Source organism: Mus caroli, chromosome 2 (genome assembly GCF_900094665.2).
Source record: "Mus caroli chromosome 2, CAROLI_EIJ_v1.1, whole genome shotgun sequence".
Lineage (NCBI taxonomy): Eukaryota > Metazoa > Chordata > Mammalia > Rodentia > Muridae > Mus > Mus caroli.
In genome coordinates this window covers 117795887-117813967 of record NC_034571.1, presented here as the reverse complement: position 1 = coordinate 117813967, position 18081 = coordinate 117795887, and the positions used below count along the sequence as shown (strand labels likewise).

The 18081-nt window shown below is 44.4% G+C and overlaps 1 protein-coding gene across 1 annotated transcript in view; it reads right to left on the bottom strand.

Annotated features, from left to right (window-relative positions):
- The window catches only part of Slc24a5 (solute carrier family 24 member 5), a 20007-nt gene extending 10137 nt beyond the window's left edge, over positions 1 to 9870 (bottom strand). Inside the window, exons 1-2 of the mRNA XM_021151966.2 lie at positions 9745 to 9870; positions 9086 to 9265 (exon numbers count right to left, since the gene is read on the bottom strand). Of these exons, the coding sequence (XP_021007625.1) occupies positions 9086 to 9265; positions 9745 to 9865 (301 nt within the window). The 5' untranslated portion in view covers positions 9866 to 9870. The remainder of the gene's footprint in view (positions 1 to 9085; positions 9266 to 9744) is intronic.
- Positions 9871 to 18081: the final 8211 nt, after the last annotated feature.

Genomic DNA, 18081 nt, shown 5'->3' with positions numbered 1-18081 from the left:
TTTATTTATTATATGTAAGTACACTGTAGCTGTCTTCAGACACTCCAGAAGAGGGAGTCAGATCTCGTTACGGATGGTTGTGAGCCACCATGTGGGTGCTGGGATTTGAACTCTGGACCTTCAGAAGAGCAGTCAGGTGCTCTTACCCACTGAGCCATCTCACCAGCCCGGTCTTGCTTACTCTTAAGTACACGTTTCTTCTCCGCTGAAACTGATTTCTGGCCTTATAAATTTGGGGTGTAGCAGATTGAATTTTACAAAACTTACTACCAGTATTGTATTCCACATCCTTTCCAATAACCTTTCTCTCTTATTTAAAAGGGGACTGAGCATATGGCTCTGTGGTAGAGCACCTGGCTAGCACATGTGAGCGCAGATGACCTTTGCAACTGCTTTGACAAATAAGAGTATACTAGGTAGGTTAACTGGCTACAGACAGCATCTATAGAACTGGTGTATTTGAAACAGCCTCAGGTCTAGAATGAAGAGCCCCAAGAGAGAATAAGAGGTGGTAAGATAGAAGGAACATCATGTATGGCCTTGTGGACCCTAAAGTCTAGGGAATATTCTTTTCCTCTGAAGCACTTTTCAGTTGGTGGAAAGGCCCAGTTGCTATTTGTATCGTTTGAGGCCATTTTGGTGTAAGGCATCAGGCAGGTCCACTCCGAGGTCTCCTGCCATGTGATGATTGTGAACAGGGTTCAGAAGAGCTGGAGTGAGAGAATTCAATCCAGGCTCTCTCATCAATTCCTACCTGCCTTAACTCTGTCACTTAAATATTTGACTTAAGTAAACAATGAAGTGAGAAAAGCATAATGGCTTGTGGGCCTTGGTTTCCTGGTGTTTCTTTTAGTACATATATAAATCATACATACTCAACCCTGTCCCCACAGGTTACATTACATAGCTTCAGATTCAACCACATGTGTATCAAAATATTCAAAGAGAAATTACCTTCATTCTGCATATGGACTAGACTCTTCTTTTTCCTTGGACAATACAGTGTAAAGCTATTTGCACATTTTGCATACTGTATCAGTTCTTTTAGATCACTCTGGAATCTTTAAGCTACTCAGGAGGGTGGTGAACACTATGCACACACAGTAGATGATTTTATGTGCTAGACCTGAGTGTTCTCAGACTTTGACATTCTCAGTACCTCAGGAGTACTGAGCAGTGCTTATTTGTCATAATGTATAGAATGTAACCAATATGTACATAGATGCATACACATGTATATACATATATTACTAACTTGCCATAGACTTTTAAAATTGAACAAAAGGCAAAGTGGATTGCTGTATAATCTAACATCATTTTAGAAATGAAGGCATTATCTTACACTGTGGCATTCAGCTTACTTCCATGTTTCTAGTGTTAGATGTGAGTTTTAGAATTTACATTGTACAAAGAATCAATTTTGCTACTACATATGAGGCACTGGCTTTATTACCCGGCACATCCAACCAAACAAACTAATCAGGACCTGGGAGTAAAGAAACAAAGTCAAGTCTCACGGATTGTAAAGATTGTAAGTGGAGGAATCTGGCAGACCTTGAGGGTGAGAACATTTCCATGGCTTCGTGCTACTGGCACCATAACTGCCTATTTGATGCTTTTTAACATTTTTTCTTTGTGAATGGTCTCGTGTATCCCAGCTTGGCCTTGCATTCACTGTGTAGCCAAAGATGACGTTTAACCTCTATCTCCCTGCCTCTGCCAGGGATTGCTGTTGTGCCAACACTTCAGGATGGTGCAGTGTTGGGATTGAACCCGGGGGTTTTGAGCTTGCGAGGCAAGCACTCTACCCACTGAGCCACATCCTCAGTCCCCCTCTTGCGTTCTTAAGTAGGAGAAAATTACTTACTGGGAAACAAGCACATTTGACCGTTTTCTAGCACATTTCTAGGAACTTAAAAGTTAGTGCTACAGATTCTTAGGCTGTGCCTTCCAAAGCCGGTGTGGGAAGACAAGGGGAAGCAGCCAGTGTTCTTTCTGACATTGATGGTGCACACTCAGTGTGCCCTGAAGACTGCCCAGCCTTCCCTCACTGCAGCCTGAAGACTGCTTCATTGGACAAACTCCGTTTCCAGAGGGAAAAGATGATGGATTGGGCTGTTTTAAGGTGGGGAAAACAGTGGTCCTTCAGACTTCTTTTGGTCTCAGAAGGCATTCTTGCTATTCCCTGGGCTTTAATTATAGTTATGAAAGGAAAGATTCTGCTAGATGGCTGTATAAAACTTGAAGGATATTTTTTTCAAGCCCTTTTGTATGGTTGTAAGAATATTTTGTAAAATGGTTTACATCTCTGAACTTTACAGTAGATGGGCCTTGTCTTTCCTGACCTTTGGGTAACATTTTCCTGTGCTGTAGTTTATTATTAAAGATAAATTGTTTTGTTTTTCCATTATTGCTATTACTTTTTTTTTTCTATTAATCTGAAAGAACAACCACATTCACTTCAAGATATAAGAGACACGTCCCAGGTATGATCTCTTTATAGGTTCAGGTGCCAATACATTGTTTATATAATATACAGCATTATGGCCATGAGATGCTTTTAAAATCACCAGACTTTTTCCTAAGTGTGTTCTTTTCTGTAATGTCCCATAGGAAAGTTTGTGACTTTTTGGAAATACCTCTATACCGAGTAGTAAAGAGAACTAAGCTAAATCGGAGACTCAAATTCTGTCACTGCCAAATAATTGAATGTGAGACTTTTAAGAGGTTGTTTAGAAAAGCCTCAGACCACATCAGATTTTTAAACTGAACGAACTCTGAAATATCTCTATAATGCTTTTAAAGGCCCGATCCTGTTGAAAAAGAATTTCCCCCAATCCACTAGGTGGACCACTACAGTAGATTCACCTGTCCTCTGAACCGCATGGTTCCTGTTGCCCAAGGTCAGAGGAGGGATAGGACCTATATCATTCTGATGCCACTCCCTGAGAAAGGGATTAGTGCACAGTGCACAGATTTTACCACCACTGCCTGTTCCTGCACCTACATCTTGATATCGCCTAGAGCACTTAGCTCCTACTATAGGTGCAGAGTCAGTCCAAGGGATTACAGTTGAGGCCAGAGAAAATCGCACCAGTGGGGGCTTTGGCCAGGCTCTCAGGAGGCTGTGCTCGCCCAGCAGGGAAGAGGCACCACTCTGAGTCTTTGTTCTTTGAGAATGCTTTTGCCTCTGTAAATTTCATGAGGCTTAAGAGTTCAGATAATCCCCACAAACTGTAAGCTATCCAAATGTCAGACTCAGAATTACTAAGGCTCCTAACTTCACAAGTTAGAGTCAGCTCTACCTGGAATTAAAACTTACTTTTTTTTTTTCAATCGTCTTTCACTGAAACATAGTGTGGAACATAGACAAACATTAGTTCAAGGCAGAGGTAGTAAAAGTAATTTTTAAAAGATAGAAAGTAAATATTTAAAATACTTTTCTAAAACATGGGAATTTTTTTCCCTTAAAATGTGTTAAAACTCAAAGATGTTAGCATGATGGAGAGATTAGATGTTGGAATCGAATAGCATATTAGGTTAGCTTTTAAATGAAGGGTTCTGTAGTTAGCTCCCTGGAATTTGGCTGAAGCAAGTGACTGTGTTGTTGTTGAGACAGGGTTTCTCAGTGTAGCTCTGGATGTCGGGGTACTCACTCTGTAGACCAGGCTGGCTGTAAGGTCGGCCTCCTGAGTGTTTGGATTAACCGTGCAGATGATTATTCTTAAAGAGTTTCTCTGTACTTTCTCTGTCGCTCTTTTAGAAAAATGTAAAGCAAGTCGTTCAGGAGTGATTGAGCATAGCTGAGATGCCTGTGGCACAGTAAGAGGATATTACTTTTATACTGTATCCTGTTTCTACAGAGATGTGCATCTCATCTCTGTGGACAGGAGAGTGAATCTTAGTTGGTATGTGTGTTCATGTGTGTACAATAAACATACGTTTATATTAAGAGACCATTTTTTTTTGAACAAAGATTACTAAATTGCAATAGTACAATAGGGATGTTGATTCAAGAAAGAACCCAAAGGAACTCTTTAGAATCAGTGTAAAGTTGCCTCATAGGTTATTAAGTAGAGGTTTTACAAGCTTACGTCTTGCCTTATGAGACTGTCTGATTTGTTTTTACCCTAAGAGAGGCTTCAAGCTGTCATAATGCACCATAGGTTTGGTATTTGCTCCAAGCACGTTTTTTTATTGACTTATTTCCCTTCTGCACTTTGATTTTTTTCCTGGGTAAAGGAGTCTTAGTATCGTTCTTGGTATATTTTGTAATAATGAATTCTCAGTGGCTGCTCCCTGTGTGCAATTTACTGTTATTTTTTCTCGTGCACACAGGACAGAGTTCTTCGAACTAAATTATAATTTTCTGTTTCATAGCTGACATACCTGAGGCATACAGATGTTAAGCACTTGCTCAAGAGCGAGCAGCTGCTTGCCAAGTTGGGAGTTGGACCCAGATGTGTCTGTCTCTAACTTAGACACTTCCAACCATTCTAGCAATGATGTCACCACATCATGTGGTCATTGGGTTCCCTACCCCCTCCAGCCCTCCTGGATGTCATAGACCTTTCATTGAGCACATGAACATATAGGAGGAAAACACGTAGGAAGGAAATGCCCCAAGCAAGTAAGACACAGCAACGGGACTATAACTAGCTGCACATGATAGTCATTGGCATAGAGTCTTTTAGCCGGTCTTAATGAAATGACCAAATACACAGAGGCACTGTTTTTCTTGGCACTTTACCTCTTCTCTGTCTCTTCCACCCACACCCACTCTTCAGCATCCTTCAAGTCAGGGTCTGATGAGGACAACTGGCAGGACTGAGGAGAGTCACATCCTTCAGTTCCCTTGGCTCTAAGGCGACTGACCATTCTCCTCCCTTTCCAGAGTCCACATTCTGCTTCTTGCCCCCAGAAGCCAGGTCTTTTCTACAGTTACAATGGTGTGGACAGTTATTCTCCCTGCATAATATGGATTAATATCACTTCAGACCTTTGTGTTTAGGGGATCTCCTGTAACTAACTCCTCTTGTACCCCAACTTAAATGGACGAAGAAGCAGGATTGGAATCTGAGTTAGAATGAGAAGGAGGGCAGGGCTGACAGATCGGAGGAGAGGGGTATAGTCAGCATTGCTTCCCTGTCATGATTTCACATAGCTCAAATAATAGCAGACTGTCTCTAGCTGTCCAGGGGAGATAACTGTGCGCTTTTTCAGGGTTGAAGGGCATAGGGAAGCTGTGTGGCTTTTATGACCCTAAGTAGAGAAGAGAAGAAGTGGAAAATCCTTGCTGGAAGCCTCTAGTGGCTACAGCTATAGGGGACATTGCCAGTATGCCATAGTTAGAATGAGCTGGGGTCCTGCTTCTAACTCTCCTCTGCATGGAGACTAGTCTCCAGGCCTCTACACTTTTCACCTTGCTAAAGACTCTGCTGCTAACCCCATAGGCTGCTGCTGATTGGAGGAGAGAGTGCTATGGTGATGGGGCTATCCTGGGACAGTTTTTCCATCACCGTCTTATTAGAGCTAGAGCATATATGCCAATAGGAATTACATGTGATCTTTGAACTCCATAGTACTGTACAGTAACTCTCAGTGCATGTTAGGCAAAATGACTAGGCCGAGAGGCTAGTCATCTCAGAAAGTGTTTACAAAATTAATTTATAACCCTTGGTAGGTTTCTAAGAGTCGAAACCTATTTCAGTAAACAACTCTTGGTTTTCTAATATACTTCATAGTTACAGTGGATGTCTCATACATGTTTTTTATCAAAATTTTCAGTGCCCTTGGGTGGAAAATTGCTCACAAAATTGTTCAAATAGAACTGGCCTTCTGAAACAACCATATGATGGTAAATAATCTCTAAAGAGGACGGGTAAAATTACAGTACATAGCTTGGGCTGTGGAACACCAGAGAGAGTTAGGGTCTGCTTTGCATCAGCTGTGGTTTCAGCTTCCTTTCCTCAAAGTAAAAGAGTGTATTAGTCCCTATTTTGTAAGGTTTTTATGAAGGTGAAGCCACACACACATATGTATATGCAGACACACACACACACGTGTATGCTGTGCTTGGGCTTCCATGATTGCATCATGATGGGTATCTGTGAGTGAGGGACCACTCTAGTAGGATGTAGAATATCCATGGGATGTTCTGTGGACTGTCTTATTACTCATTAGCTGATGAGATGAGTGGAACTGTACAACTCTGCTTATCAAGGAGCTCAGAGGAAAGGCATGCAGGCTCCAGAAGTCAGTGCCTGTGGATGGAGACAAATTGTGCTGATCGATTCTTATTAATGATGTTGTCATTTGAATATGAGTATGGCAGACCTTGAAAGATGAATGATCAGACTTTGACAAATAGGTCCGAACGAACATTATTTCTACCTCATGTTGTTGACTGGCATTTTGATACTCAAGAGCTGAGTCAAATCTTACAGTTGAGGAGGATTGGCGTCATGTGGGCATCCATCAGTCACACAGTCCTTGATAGCTACCATGGGTACCCATCAGCCACACAGTCCTGATAACCACCATGGGCATCCACTGGCGACACAGTCCTGATAGCAACCCTGTTATGTTGACAACAGGGATTTTCTTGAGAAATGCATGTTTGCTGATGATGTTTCAAAGAAATTCTACAAGTGGTATAGCGGAAGTCATTATGACAGAAGGAGGAAGCCTCTTAAGGAAGACTATATGGAGGGCATGCATGTTCTAACGTCCAATGCAGTAAGTCATGTCTTCTGCAGGACTGAAAGTTTATTTTGTTTTTAATCTTTTACTTCTTACCAGCGACCTCTGTAAACAGATTCTTGCTGGATTTGTTCTGTCAGCTCAGCTGAACCACCGAGGCTTACAGTTTTTAGTGCGGTGTGAGCAATATTTTGCATTTTCTGATTTTCTCGTTCTAATTAAATGCAGTGCTGACATGAGAATGAAAAGATCACTAGAGTGGGGATTATGGAAACACATATACACGCACACACACATATATGTACTTGGTATGTGCGGACTGACCAAGTTTGAAAAAGGATGTATTCTGTGAAGATGAGTCTGGGGTGCGGGGATAAGCGTAGAAGCAAAACAAGTGAAAAGAAAGTGTGGCTTTTGGGGGTGGTACTTAGGTCACGGGACAGAAAGCTGAAGCAGACTTCCTGACTTTAAAATGTTTCAGCTGCAACACCACAAATGTCTTCAATATAAACGGAAATGTTAAACCGTGGAAACTTTTATCAGTGCTAATATCTGTACAAACTTTTAAAGTCTTGGGAAAGTTATTAAGAAAAATGAGTCCAATTTACCCCCCACCCCAACCAAATGCAGGCAAGAAATCACAAAAGTAAGTAAAGCTATGGTTTTCAGTAGATGCATAGAATAGCCATGGGAGAAATAGGAATTTTTATAGGATGCAGTTTTATTTTATGTAGCAATGATATTAAAGGTGATGTTAACATCCAGGAACGGACACTGCTGAGGCCTTGGAGGATGTAATCGGCATAGCCTTGGTGGGATACTTCTGACGATACCTATCAGAAGTCTTACATATCCATAGCCCTGTCCTTTATCAGACAGTAATCAGAGAAGTGTGCTGAGAATGTATATGCTATGGACAGAATACTATTTAAGGCAGTTCTTTGAGATCAATAGCTTAAAATGATCATTTTTTTTTTTCACCAATCACTGTAATAAGTAAAGTCCAGTGTTAGGTTTTGAAATTACTCATAGGATCACGAGCTCCTATGCTGTGATTCGAAGTCAGAGACTGGCAATGTGGGAAAGTTAAAGACCCTTAGTAGGTGAGTGGATGATAGCAACCCTCAAAAGGCTGACAGAAAAGACTCTAGCAAAATGGTATGTTTTAGAGATCTTTGGGGATCTTCAAGAGATGCACACTTAGGTGGGTTGACTTATGTTACTGCACTTTATTAAGCAAAAATAATGTGTTAAAATCAGCCAACACTAAGATAGCAATGAGTTGTCAGCATAAAATACAATACTGGTTGCATCTTCTTAAATATTAATAATTATGATAAACTTATTATTGAACAGATAGAAGTTTCATTCCTCTGCCATTACAGGTGCTGTAGTTCATAAGTGTGCTGCAATTGTACATGAAAGGGAGGGAATAACTTGCCTTGTATTCCAGCAAGGGTGGAGGCTAGGAGGAGGGGAAAGAAGAGATTGTACACTCAGTTCATGCATGTGTGTATATATATGTGCATGTATGTGTATGTCTGTGTGTGTGTGCATGTTTGTGTGGGGGGCATGTATGTGAATGTGTGTGTGTGTTTATGTGTGCATATGTGAGTATGTATGTGTGTAGGTGTGCATATGTATGTGTGGGATGGAGTTAAGGGTGCTGCTGTTGTGCCCTGTGTAGTCTTGCGAGGACATGGCCCTTCCCTTTGATTTAGCTGTGAAATGAAGATACTCAGCAGTTTAATCAACTTTGAGAGAGGCTGCAGACTCTGGCAGATCCGTGTGGATGAATAGCTATCATTTTCCCTTGTGTTAGGAACCAGTGTATCCACAAAGCGATGCTTCCTAGTCAGAGTTCTGGGAAATCTACAGAGCAACAGGCTTTGCATATCTGAGCTTATCTCCAGAAACTACGAACACTTAGCACCCAGGGTTGTTATTACCTGATAGCTGAGGTCCCATTACATGGAGTTTAGAATTTATTTACCTATTGGTTCATGAATTTCAGTTCTCTTAACTGCAGGATGCCAGTCAAGAAGTAGAGAGAAAGGAGGCCCTCAGCCACACCTCCTTCTGCCTCACTCTCAGAGCCCAAGTGAAAAGGGTTTGAAATAGAAAACAGTGAGGAACAGGCACCCAGTGGTGCAAACACCCCAGGGCTGTTCCTTAACAGGCCCTGGGGGGCTGGAACAAAAGGAACCTTCTGGAAGCTAGCCGTGTATAATAACAACTGAAAAAAATGTACTTCTGCCTGGACTCCCAGGATGGACCCCACAGAACCCCAGGACAGACATGGGTGCTCTGCCACCAGCTGAGATGGACACATCTGTGTGACAGCTCTTCTGGAAGGTCACAGGAGACCTTCCCGGCAACTTACAGTTACTGATGATTTCCAGGGAGGGCAAGAAGTACTTGTCACAGACGATGGAGATGGCCATGCACATGTAGAGGATAATGAGGAAGTAGATTACGATGCCTCCATCTGTGCTCTCCTGCTTGGTGAAGAACCCTTCGGGAAACTCTGATGCTGGAGAGACAGCACATGGCGTGCTGTTTCCTGCCGAGGAAAAGGAAAAGGAAAAGATCACAAGATGTGGGAGTCACACGTCTGAAGCCCAGAAAACCTAAACTGGGGTATTTGGGAGGAATATGGGAAAGTTGGTGGAAATATGAGTATGATACAAAGCCTTAGATAGCCTTTGTAAGAGATTATTTCATGAAATAAGCTGATAGAAGAGAATTGGAGGGAGGAATTATTACAGCGCCTCTCTGTGTCTGCTTCTAAATGGGAAGAACGCTCTGATAATTTCTCCAACAATAAGAAGAGCAGCCCTGTCCACCCCTTGGTCTCTGAACTACTACAGAACGTTCTTGAGAACGCATTGGCTGATCAAGAGTGTTTCCCATCCTTGGCAGGGCTACAAAGCAGAGCAGATACAGCAGGAGTCGGGGATGGGGAGGGGGCAAGGCCATTCCCCTCTCATCCCACATCGAGATGTGGGACTGGGGTGTCTGGACCCACTGCCACCTACCTACCTGTGGCCCTTGGGAGGCGCGGGGGCAGGAAGACACCACGGACAGGCAGGTATGCAGAGACCCAGAAGATCCCCAGCAGCAGGACCCTCCTTGTCCAAGTTGGGCCCCATTTTGTCCGCATTTCCAGCGTGCTCTTTGCAGTGTGTGGTTCAGGAAGGGAGCAAGGGAGACTTATGCTGAATCATGTGAGCAGTCTCCTTCCTCCCCAGTGCCTGCGGGGGGGAGGGGGGTGTCACAGCTTAGGAGGCCAGCGAGGGAGACAGCCTGGCTTCTCTGATCAGGAGATCCAAGTCCTAGGGAAGTTGGAAGAGTTAGGGAGGGGTGCAGATAAACACCGACTACAGCTGTTTCCATGCGGGACTCTGATGGCTGGCCCAGGCAGCCTGCAACTCTGCTCATGCCAATCTCTTTAATATCTTCACACAGACACTGCCTTTGACTTCCTCTAGATTTGTGAGGACCTGGGTTCGCTTGATGCTGTCCCCCCATCCCTCACCCTCCACCCCCTTCCCAATAGCCGTTGTTTCTAGGAATGATTTGGGCAGGTGTATATATACTCCGCCTACCAGGGCACGGTTTGTAATTTTATTTGGATCACTCATGTTCATCTACAGTTAGAGCCAGAGACAGAAAGGTCAATTAGGAGGTGACTGTAACAGTTGAACTGGGAAATGAGGGCCGCATGAGTGAAGGTGGCAGCTATGGGCATTGAGAGCCGCCCACAGCGCCACGAACTATTAAGGAGACAGACTGGATGCTGTTTGATCATAGATCAGCTGTGCTTTTTGCCAGAAGGAGCTGTATAAAATGCTAATTGGACAAGGCAGACAGCATTCAGATACATTCTGTAGTTTGCCAAGATCCTGAAAACCTGTGGCTGTGGAGTAACCTGTGGCTGATGGCACAGGGTCTGGGGGAGACCATAAGGGTTGAGTTCAAGCAATGTTTCTTAGCTGTGTGACCTTAGGCCAGTACTTAACCTCTCTGTCCCTTCCTTCCACTATCTATAAGGCAGAGATCACCTCTCTTTTGGTTTGGTGTGTACTATATGGCAAATGTAACCTTTGTAGGACAGTCTCTTCCAGGGGGCCATCGTTCTGTTATTCTGTCACCTGTCTGGCATTATTTATTTCTTGGACTGAGATTAAAAACTGCCATGAAGAAATTCTGTAGCTTTGCAACTGTTATGATTCCTTTGCTTTGTACATAAAATTGGTGTGACAGTTAATTGTACATTAACTGATAAATTAAAAATCAAGGTGGGGCTGGTGAGATGGCTCAGTGGGTAAGAGCACCCGACTGCTCTTCCGAAGGTCCAGAGTTCAAATCCCAGCAACCACATGGTGGCTCACAACCATCCGTAACGAGATCTGGCGCCCTCTTCTGGAGTGTCTGAAGACAGCTACAGTGTACTTACATATAATAAATAAATAAATCTTTAAAAAAAATAAATAAATAAAAATCAAGGTGCCAAGCCTTTGATGTAGAACTCGGTGGTGCATCTGGTGTAAAAGAGTGAGCTGCTTCTGGCTGTTCATGAGCTCGTGCCCACCCAGCACCTTCCTGGTGTAAACCTCTCTGACACTCAGCTTTCCGGATGTGCCCTGCAGTGCTGAGACTGGGATGCCCAGTCACCGGGTCACGGGCATAGAAGCCATAGGAGTCTGTTCTCAGTAAGTGGAGCAGAGCCCTCCTTGGACTCTCAGAACCAGCGCCACGGGAGTGGGCCACTGGGTGCTGACTGCTTTGTGATCTCCCCCCTCAAAACCCAATATACAAATCAGTTTACAGAACAAAAGCATCGCTCACAATTGAAGTGTCAGCAACAGCAGAAGCAAACACAGAATTTTCAACCCAAGTCAAACAAGCTAAAAAAGAAAGCAAATACCAATAGGTACAAGCCCATGTTTGACACAGAGCAGAAATCTGCAGCACATAGTAGGCCCACAGGGAACACTAGTTGGTTGATTAAAGAGCAGTGACTCTTAGAAACAGTCCCAGAAACATGCAAGTGTCAGTCTAAATAAAGTAGCCTATTAAACATGAATCTACCAAGAAAAAAAGACACAGGTAGCTAGATTTGCTTTAAGATTTATTATTTCCTTTGGGTCAGTCTTCAAATCTGTGAAACAAACCACAGATAAAGCCACATTATATATTATATTTGACAAAGATCCGTGTAAACACCCAAGGCTAAGACATAGGACTTTACAGCCACCCCGGTGCCCCTTTATGCACCTCAACTTGTGTCTGCTAAGGAAACCTGACCTCCTGACCTGGGCGCTGGTCACTTGAGGGTGCATCTGGTCAGCAGCATAATGCCTCTCACTGGAGACATCTTCAGGAAGCTATAGTCTAGTCTTGTCTCCATTGATACTCTCTGTGTGCTGTTTGGGCTGTTGGCCTCCTCTTCCCTCTTTCTTACAGCTAACTGATCAGTCCCCCACTGATCCTTCTTCCCTGTGGCATCCTTCAGAGGATTGTCCCTGTGTTTTCCATATTGCTGCAGCTCCATGGGGAGGCTTCCTCACTCTCAGGCCCATTTTCCAGGCAGACTGGAGGTGGGAAATGCTACATCCACTCCAGTAGTGACAAGCACGTCAGGCCCTGAAAACCTGGGCGCTGTCCCGAGGTGAAAGTTCATGGAAACTTAGTCTCCTGGAATCGTGTGGCGTCCTGTATAAAGAATGCTCCAATGTCCTTGCTTTAGCTGGTAAACGGATCTGTGTGCTTTCCCTTAATATTGCTTTATTACAAGTGCTCCTAAGGATTGATATTTTGACATATAGCTAAGTTAGATTCTAGGCAGTCCTTGATCCCTACCTTGGCCATGGATAACTAAGTCACTGCCCTACACAGGAATTTATCTAGGAAGAAGGAAGTTTGTGACCTAAAGAGGAACCAGAGTAGATACTTGGAACTATAGGTAGCTGAGTTACACCCATACACAAACAAGTATTTACAATGGCCTAGGGGGAAGGTAGACTATACAATAGACTAGAGTAGGAACTATGGCAAGGGCACAAAGCCCTTGCCCCTGGCTACTAAGATTAAGTGGACCTTAGGTGGAGCTGTTTTTGATCCCAGTTGTTAATACTGAGTTTTACCCCAGTTGGTTCCTGCCAGTTCTTCCATGTTTGTATTCCTTTGTTTTGTGTAAGAATCCAGTAACCTCTTTATACCTGGCCGGTGTGTCACCCAACTTCCCTATTTTCTTCTGTATAAAAAGTTTGATGCCTGATTTGACAAATTACATTCAGATTCACACTCCCTTGTGTCTAATCTGTCTGTCAATTCCCACCGACTCCTTGCCCACCTGCACCAGAGACTCGTTCCACGCAGACAAGGGACCAAGAGGGTCTGCAGCAGGGATGTTCTCAGGAAACACACCTGGTCTGCTGTCTGTCTCTCTGCGATGTGAGCAGCCTGTTCATGCTCAGGATTCTCTGGAGTCTGGAGAGTGGAGGCTTTCAAGTGCTACAGTATCTGCTTCCTGGCACATTTACAGAGATGGTTTCTACCACCGACTCTCTGTACCCAGAGGCGAGCAGGTCAAGATGAAGCATGTGTGGCTCTCCCCATCAGCCACTAGTCCCCAGGGGAGTTATCTCCCTCCAAAGTTAGCCAATCAGAGTAAGCATGATTTGAATTAGCTAATTTATATCTGCTCAACTGCGCTGGCTGCTCCTTTTGAAGGCCAAGTTGTCTCAGCCAGGGGCAACCTCTTCACCATGCCTTGTGAGAGTATTGACATGGTGTTAACTGTTCGATAGCTTCCTCATCGACTGGAAGGAACAGATGTTCCAGGCTTGCCTTAAAGATTAGCCCTCTCCTTGAAAATGCTTCCTCCTATTCCTCTTCTTCCTCCTCCTCTTCTTTTTGTTCTTCTTTAAAAAACAAAAAAGGCATTTCAAGACCACAGGCTAGTGAGATGCCAGATGTCACCAAGTATAATCACCTGAGTTTGATCCCTGCGAGCTGTATGGTGGAAGAAGAGAATTTAGTCCCATATGTTGTCTGCTGACTGCCACGTGTGCATTATGATATAGGCATGTACACATAAAGAAATGCTAGTAAAGTAATTCAAGAAGCATCGCAAGACTGCAGTCTAAGAGTGTATGTTGTTATAGACAATTAATTGCTCTTTTGTTTCCTATCTCTCTTCTTTCTCTCTCTGGCTCTCTCTCTTTGTATGTCTCTTTCCCTCCCTCCCTCTCCCCTCACCCCTCTCTTGTGCTCTCTCTGTCTCTCTCTAATCACACACACACACACACACACACACACACACAAATTCATGGTCTTTGGGACACAGGCCTTACGATGTAGCCTAGCCTGGTTTGTCACTGGTCATGTAGCTCAGGCTGGCCTGGCATCCATGATCCACCTCCCTTATCTGGCTTCACAGATACACTTCTGACAACTTTGCTTCCTAATAAGGTAACTTGAGGTTCCCCATGACAGCCCTCTTCAGTTCACAACTAAGACTGTAAAATGAGTCTTTCCTGCTCTTAGCTGCAGCCCCTTCTGTCATGCTCAGGGAACTCATTCTTATGAACCCAGAGGATAATGGAATTAGAATGACCTCATGCTACCATGAGAGTCTCAACATAATAGCATGGCCAGAAGCGACACCAGTGGAGCTGCTGAGGGAGTCTGGCATCCGCTCGTGCCCTCTACATTCCCCACTCTCTGTTTGAGCTACCCCTCCCTTCCTCCAACACTTTACCTGCATAGCTCGAGCATTCAGCATTAGCTCTGTCATTCCCAGCAGCCCCTTATTGGTCCTGGACTCACAAGTGGGCATGCCTGATACTCAGCTAATGTGCCTTTAAATATCTAGTGCCAGAGACTTATTTTCCTGATTTCTTGGGAGGATATATGGAATGATAATCTTTGAGTTCTTCCATGCTGATTAATTTTTTCAAAACATTCCTTTTTTTTTAAATTGAAAAAATAGATTCTTCTTCCACACAACACATTGTTACCACAGTTTCCCACACCTTGCATGACTCCTAGCTTCCCTGGCCTCCCCTCTCCCCCAGATCCACTCCCCTGTAGCCTCCCTCAGCCTTGAATCAGGCTGATCCAGACTTTGACCTTGCTGCCACTAAGAAGGAGATTACCTAGGGTGGAGCCTTCTGACCTTGATGGCTCTATTTGCTCTTCTCCAAGACTCTGCTTCCTGCTGAAAGGTCCTTGAGATGTTCCAAAGACATACCCTGTAGATCGCCTACAGGCTGGCTCCAGGCACCAAGAATGGGCTGGCGGGGGATGGGCCTTCCCCCTTATAAGCACACTCTCTTAATAAACTCATGGACCTTGATCAGACGTTTGTCTTGGCTTCATATTCCTTTCTCACTGTCTAAGTCTCTTTCAGCCCCAGCCTGCCTCCCAGGTGTACCCGGTTCATGTAGGCTGCGGGCCGGCATACAACACTCCCCCTCTATTTCCTCTTTAGAAAAAAAATCAGGCCTCCAAGAGAGAGGGCGAAAGAAGGTACAAGACACATGCAAAAGCCCTCGCTCATACTGAGGCTGGACAAGGTAGCTCAGTAGGAAGAAGGGTCCCAGGAGCAACGCTGCTGCATAGGAACGACTTGCTCACATCAGTCCCTAGGCTATCTTAGATATGTCTCCTCATCCACTCACCCCTCCTGCCTCGGTCTCCCTGGCCTTGTAGCTCTCTTCACCTATTTTGCTTACTTAGTCTCCTCCTCCCCACTTTCCTTAAGATGTCTTACGGTATCATCTGTTGTATCTTTAGTTCCTTCTGTTTTAAGACTCTGAAGTTCTCCCTTTGTGCAACACCTACTTTCTGAGGGTTTTTTTTTTTTCTTTTTCATTCTGGTTTATGTTCTTCATGTCTTCTGATTTCCTTGGTGTCTTAGTTTACAGACTCCACAGCTATGACTGTTCCAGAGAGTGTCTCTGGCTTATTTGGAGGGATGTTGTTTAGTTCTTATTCTCATACCATTTTTGTGGGATTTTGCCCATTCTGATTTTAAAACAGAATTAATTTTTCCTGGGATTATCATGGAATGTCCTTGTTCAGCTTGGCGTTCCTTAATTCGGGAGCTCCTTCGTTCATTGCTTTTCTTGGCATGCTTATCTTGTTTTGAGACCAAGTCTCCCGGAGCCCACGCTGTCCTTGAACTTGCCATAGCAGAGGATGACCTTGGACGTCTGCTCCTTCTGCTCCCACCTTCCAAGTGCTAGGATTATGCCAGGCACATGCTCAGATCCTCCTTCCTAAGCTGGTGGCACTGCTTGGGAAGCTTCTGCGATCTCTAAGCCGGACAGAGCCTTGCTGGAGAATGTGTGTCATTGGGGATGAGGTTTGAGTCTTTATAGCCATTCTCCCTCTCTGCTTCCTGTGCATGCATGCTGTGTGACCACCAGCCTTCCAGTGTACACACACTGTGTGACCACCAGCCTTCCAGTGTACACACACTGTGTGATCCACCAGCCTTCCAGTATACACACACTGTGTGATCCACCAGCCTTCCAGTGTACACACATTGTGTGATGCACCAGCCTTCCAGTGTACACACACTGTGTGATCCACCAGCCTTCCTGTGCAATGTGGCTCCCAGCATCTGTTTCTGCTACCTTTCCCAGGAACTGTAATCCAAAACTAACCCCCTTTTTCTTAAAGTCACTTCTGTTAGTGTATTTTACCACCACAACAAAGATGAATAATGAAGAAGGTTACTGCATTTTGATCAAGTTGTAAAGGAGGGGAGGTCATTTTTCCTTTGTAAGAAACGAAGCTATCAGCTTTCAGTGCTCTCTGTTCGTTGATCAATTTCAGGTAACTTAAGTCTGGGTCCCTCGCACTTACTGATGCAGACAACCACTATTTGTGCTTGGGCGTCAAGGCCAATGGTTGCCTGTTAGACACGCAGCTCCAAAAGAAGAAAGGAGCTCTCACTGTCAGCATAAGTACCCATGACTTTGAAAATTATTGGTAAGGGGCATAGGTATGACGATTAAAATAAAATCTTCAGGTAACATTGGGGAGATGGAGAATTACTGGGGTGGATTTACCAATCTGTGCTTTATAGGTGATGATGGATCAGTTACCTAAAATCTGAGGGTACATACTTCCCATGTGACAGTCAAGATGTGGCTTTAATATCACAGTGCATGAAAACAAACAAACAAACAAGCAATCAAGCAAACAAACCAACCCTATGTTGAGTTCCTTAGTGATGAGTTCATCAGGGCAGGGCTCTGTCTGCTTGAATTCCTCCAGCTCTTCCTTGTTTGCTGTGGTGCCCTGCCCTTGTGGGTGAGCAAGTGACTGGACAGATGAATGGAGCCAGTGACATTCCTTCCTCACTGGCTTTTCTAGAAAACACCCACAGGACCTGTAGGAATATATCAGGTCACTGTTGTCATTTATCTGATATAAAATGCCATCAACACAGTCTTCAAATTGTTATCTGGGATGTCCCCTAACCCAGTGGCTCCCACGGCTCTTCAGCTCCACCTGCTGCTGTGTTCAGCAGGCTCTGGGCTTTGTGGTGGAGGGAGAGCCGACGCCTCTGGAAGGAAGGGTAGTGTGTTGGTCACCCTGCTTTTATTACCTGCACAGTAGTCTCTGAAGGGAAGGTTTTCATAGGCTGCCCTGCGACAGTGAGGGCTGAAGAAGGAAGTGGCAGCTACGACTGTGTCTATGCACCACCCAGCTTGTCAGCAGCTCCTTTTTATTCCCTAACTCCTGGTTAGTGTAGATAATACGTTTGTGTAAAAGGGCACATATTCATTTCTAATTGTCATTTGCTGTTTAAGCACAGAGTCAAGTCTGTCTGCAGCATTTAATATGTTGAGTGATTGTCACAATGTCACAAACAGCCTGAGAGGATGGCTGTGGAATGAGCAGAGTGTAAGAGCATTGCTCCCTGGAGTCTTCTCTGTCTCCACGGCTACGCTCCGGAACTTCTTTCTCTTGTGTTCTTCATTAGGAAGCAGCTTGAGTTTCAGCCTGAATAGGAGCTTGGGATCTGACCTCTCAGGGTCTTTGATTTTTGTGCTATTGTTACCTGGAGCCACAGACAAAGCTGGGAGTAAGACAGCATTCTGTTCAGTATTTCAGTCACCTTCCCCAGACCCCGCCCCCGCCCCCATGCCTAGTGAGCTAGCCTGCAAACCCAAGTGACATTGAGCATCAAAACCAAAATTGGGTCCTGACCTTGGGCATAGGTAAGAATCTGCAGTTTGCAACTCAGGTTATATGGGCTTTATTGCTGTGTCTTTATGCTGAGGGTGGTGGTGAACTCAGAGACTCATATCTGGTTAAAGTATCAGTGGACTGCTCGGTCCTAAGTGAGACAGC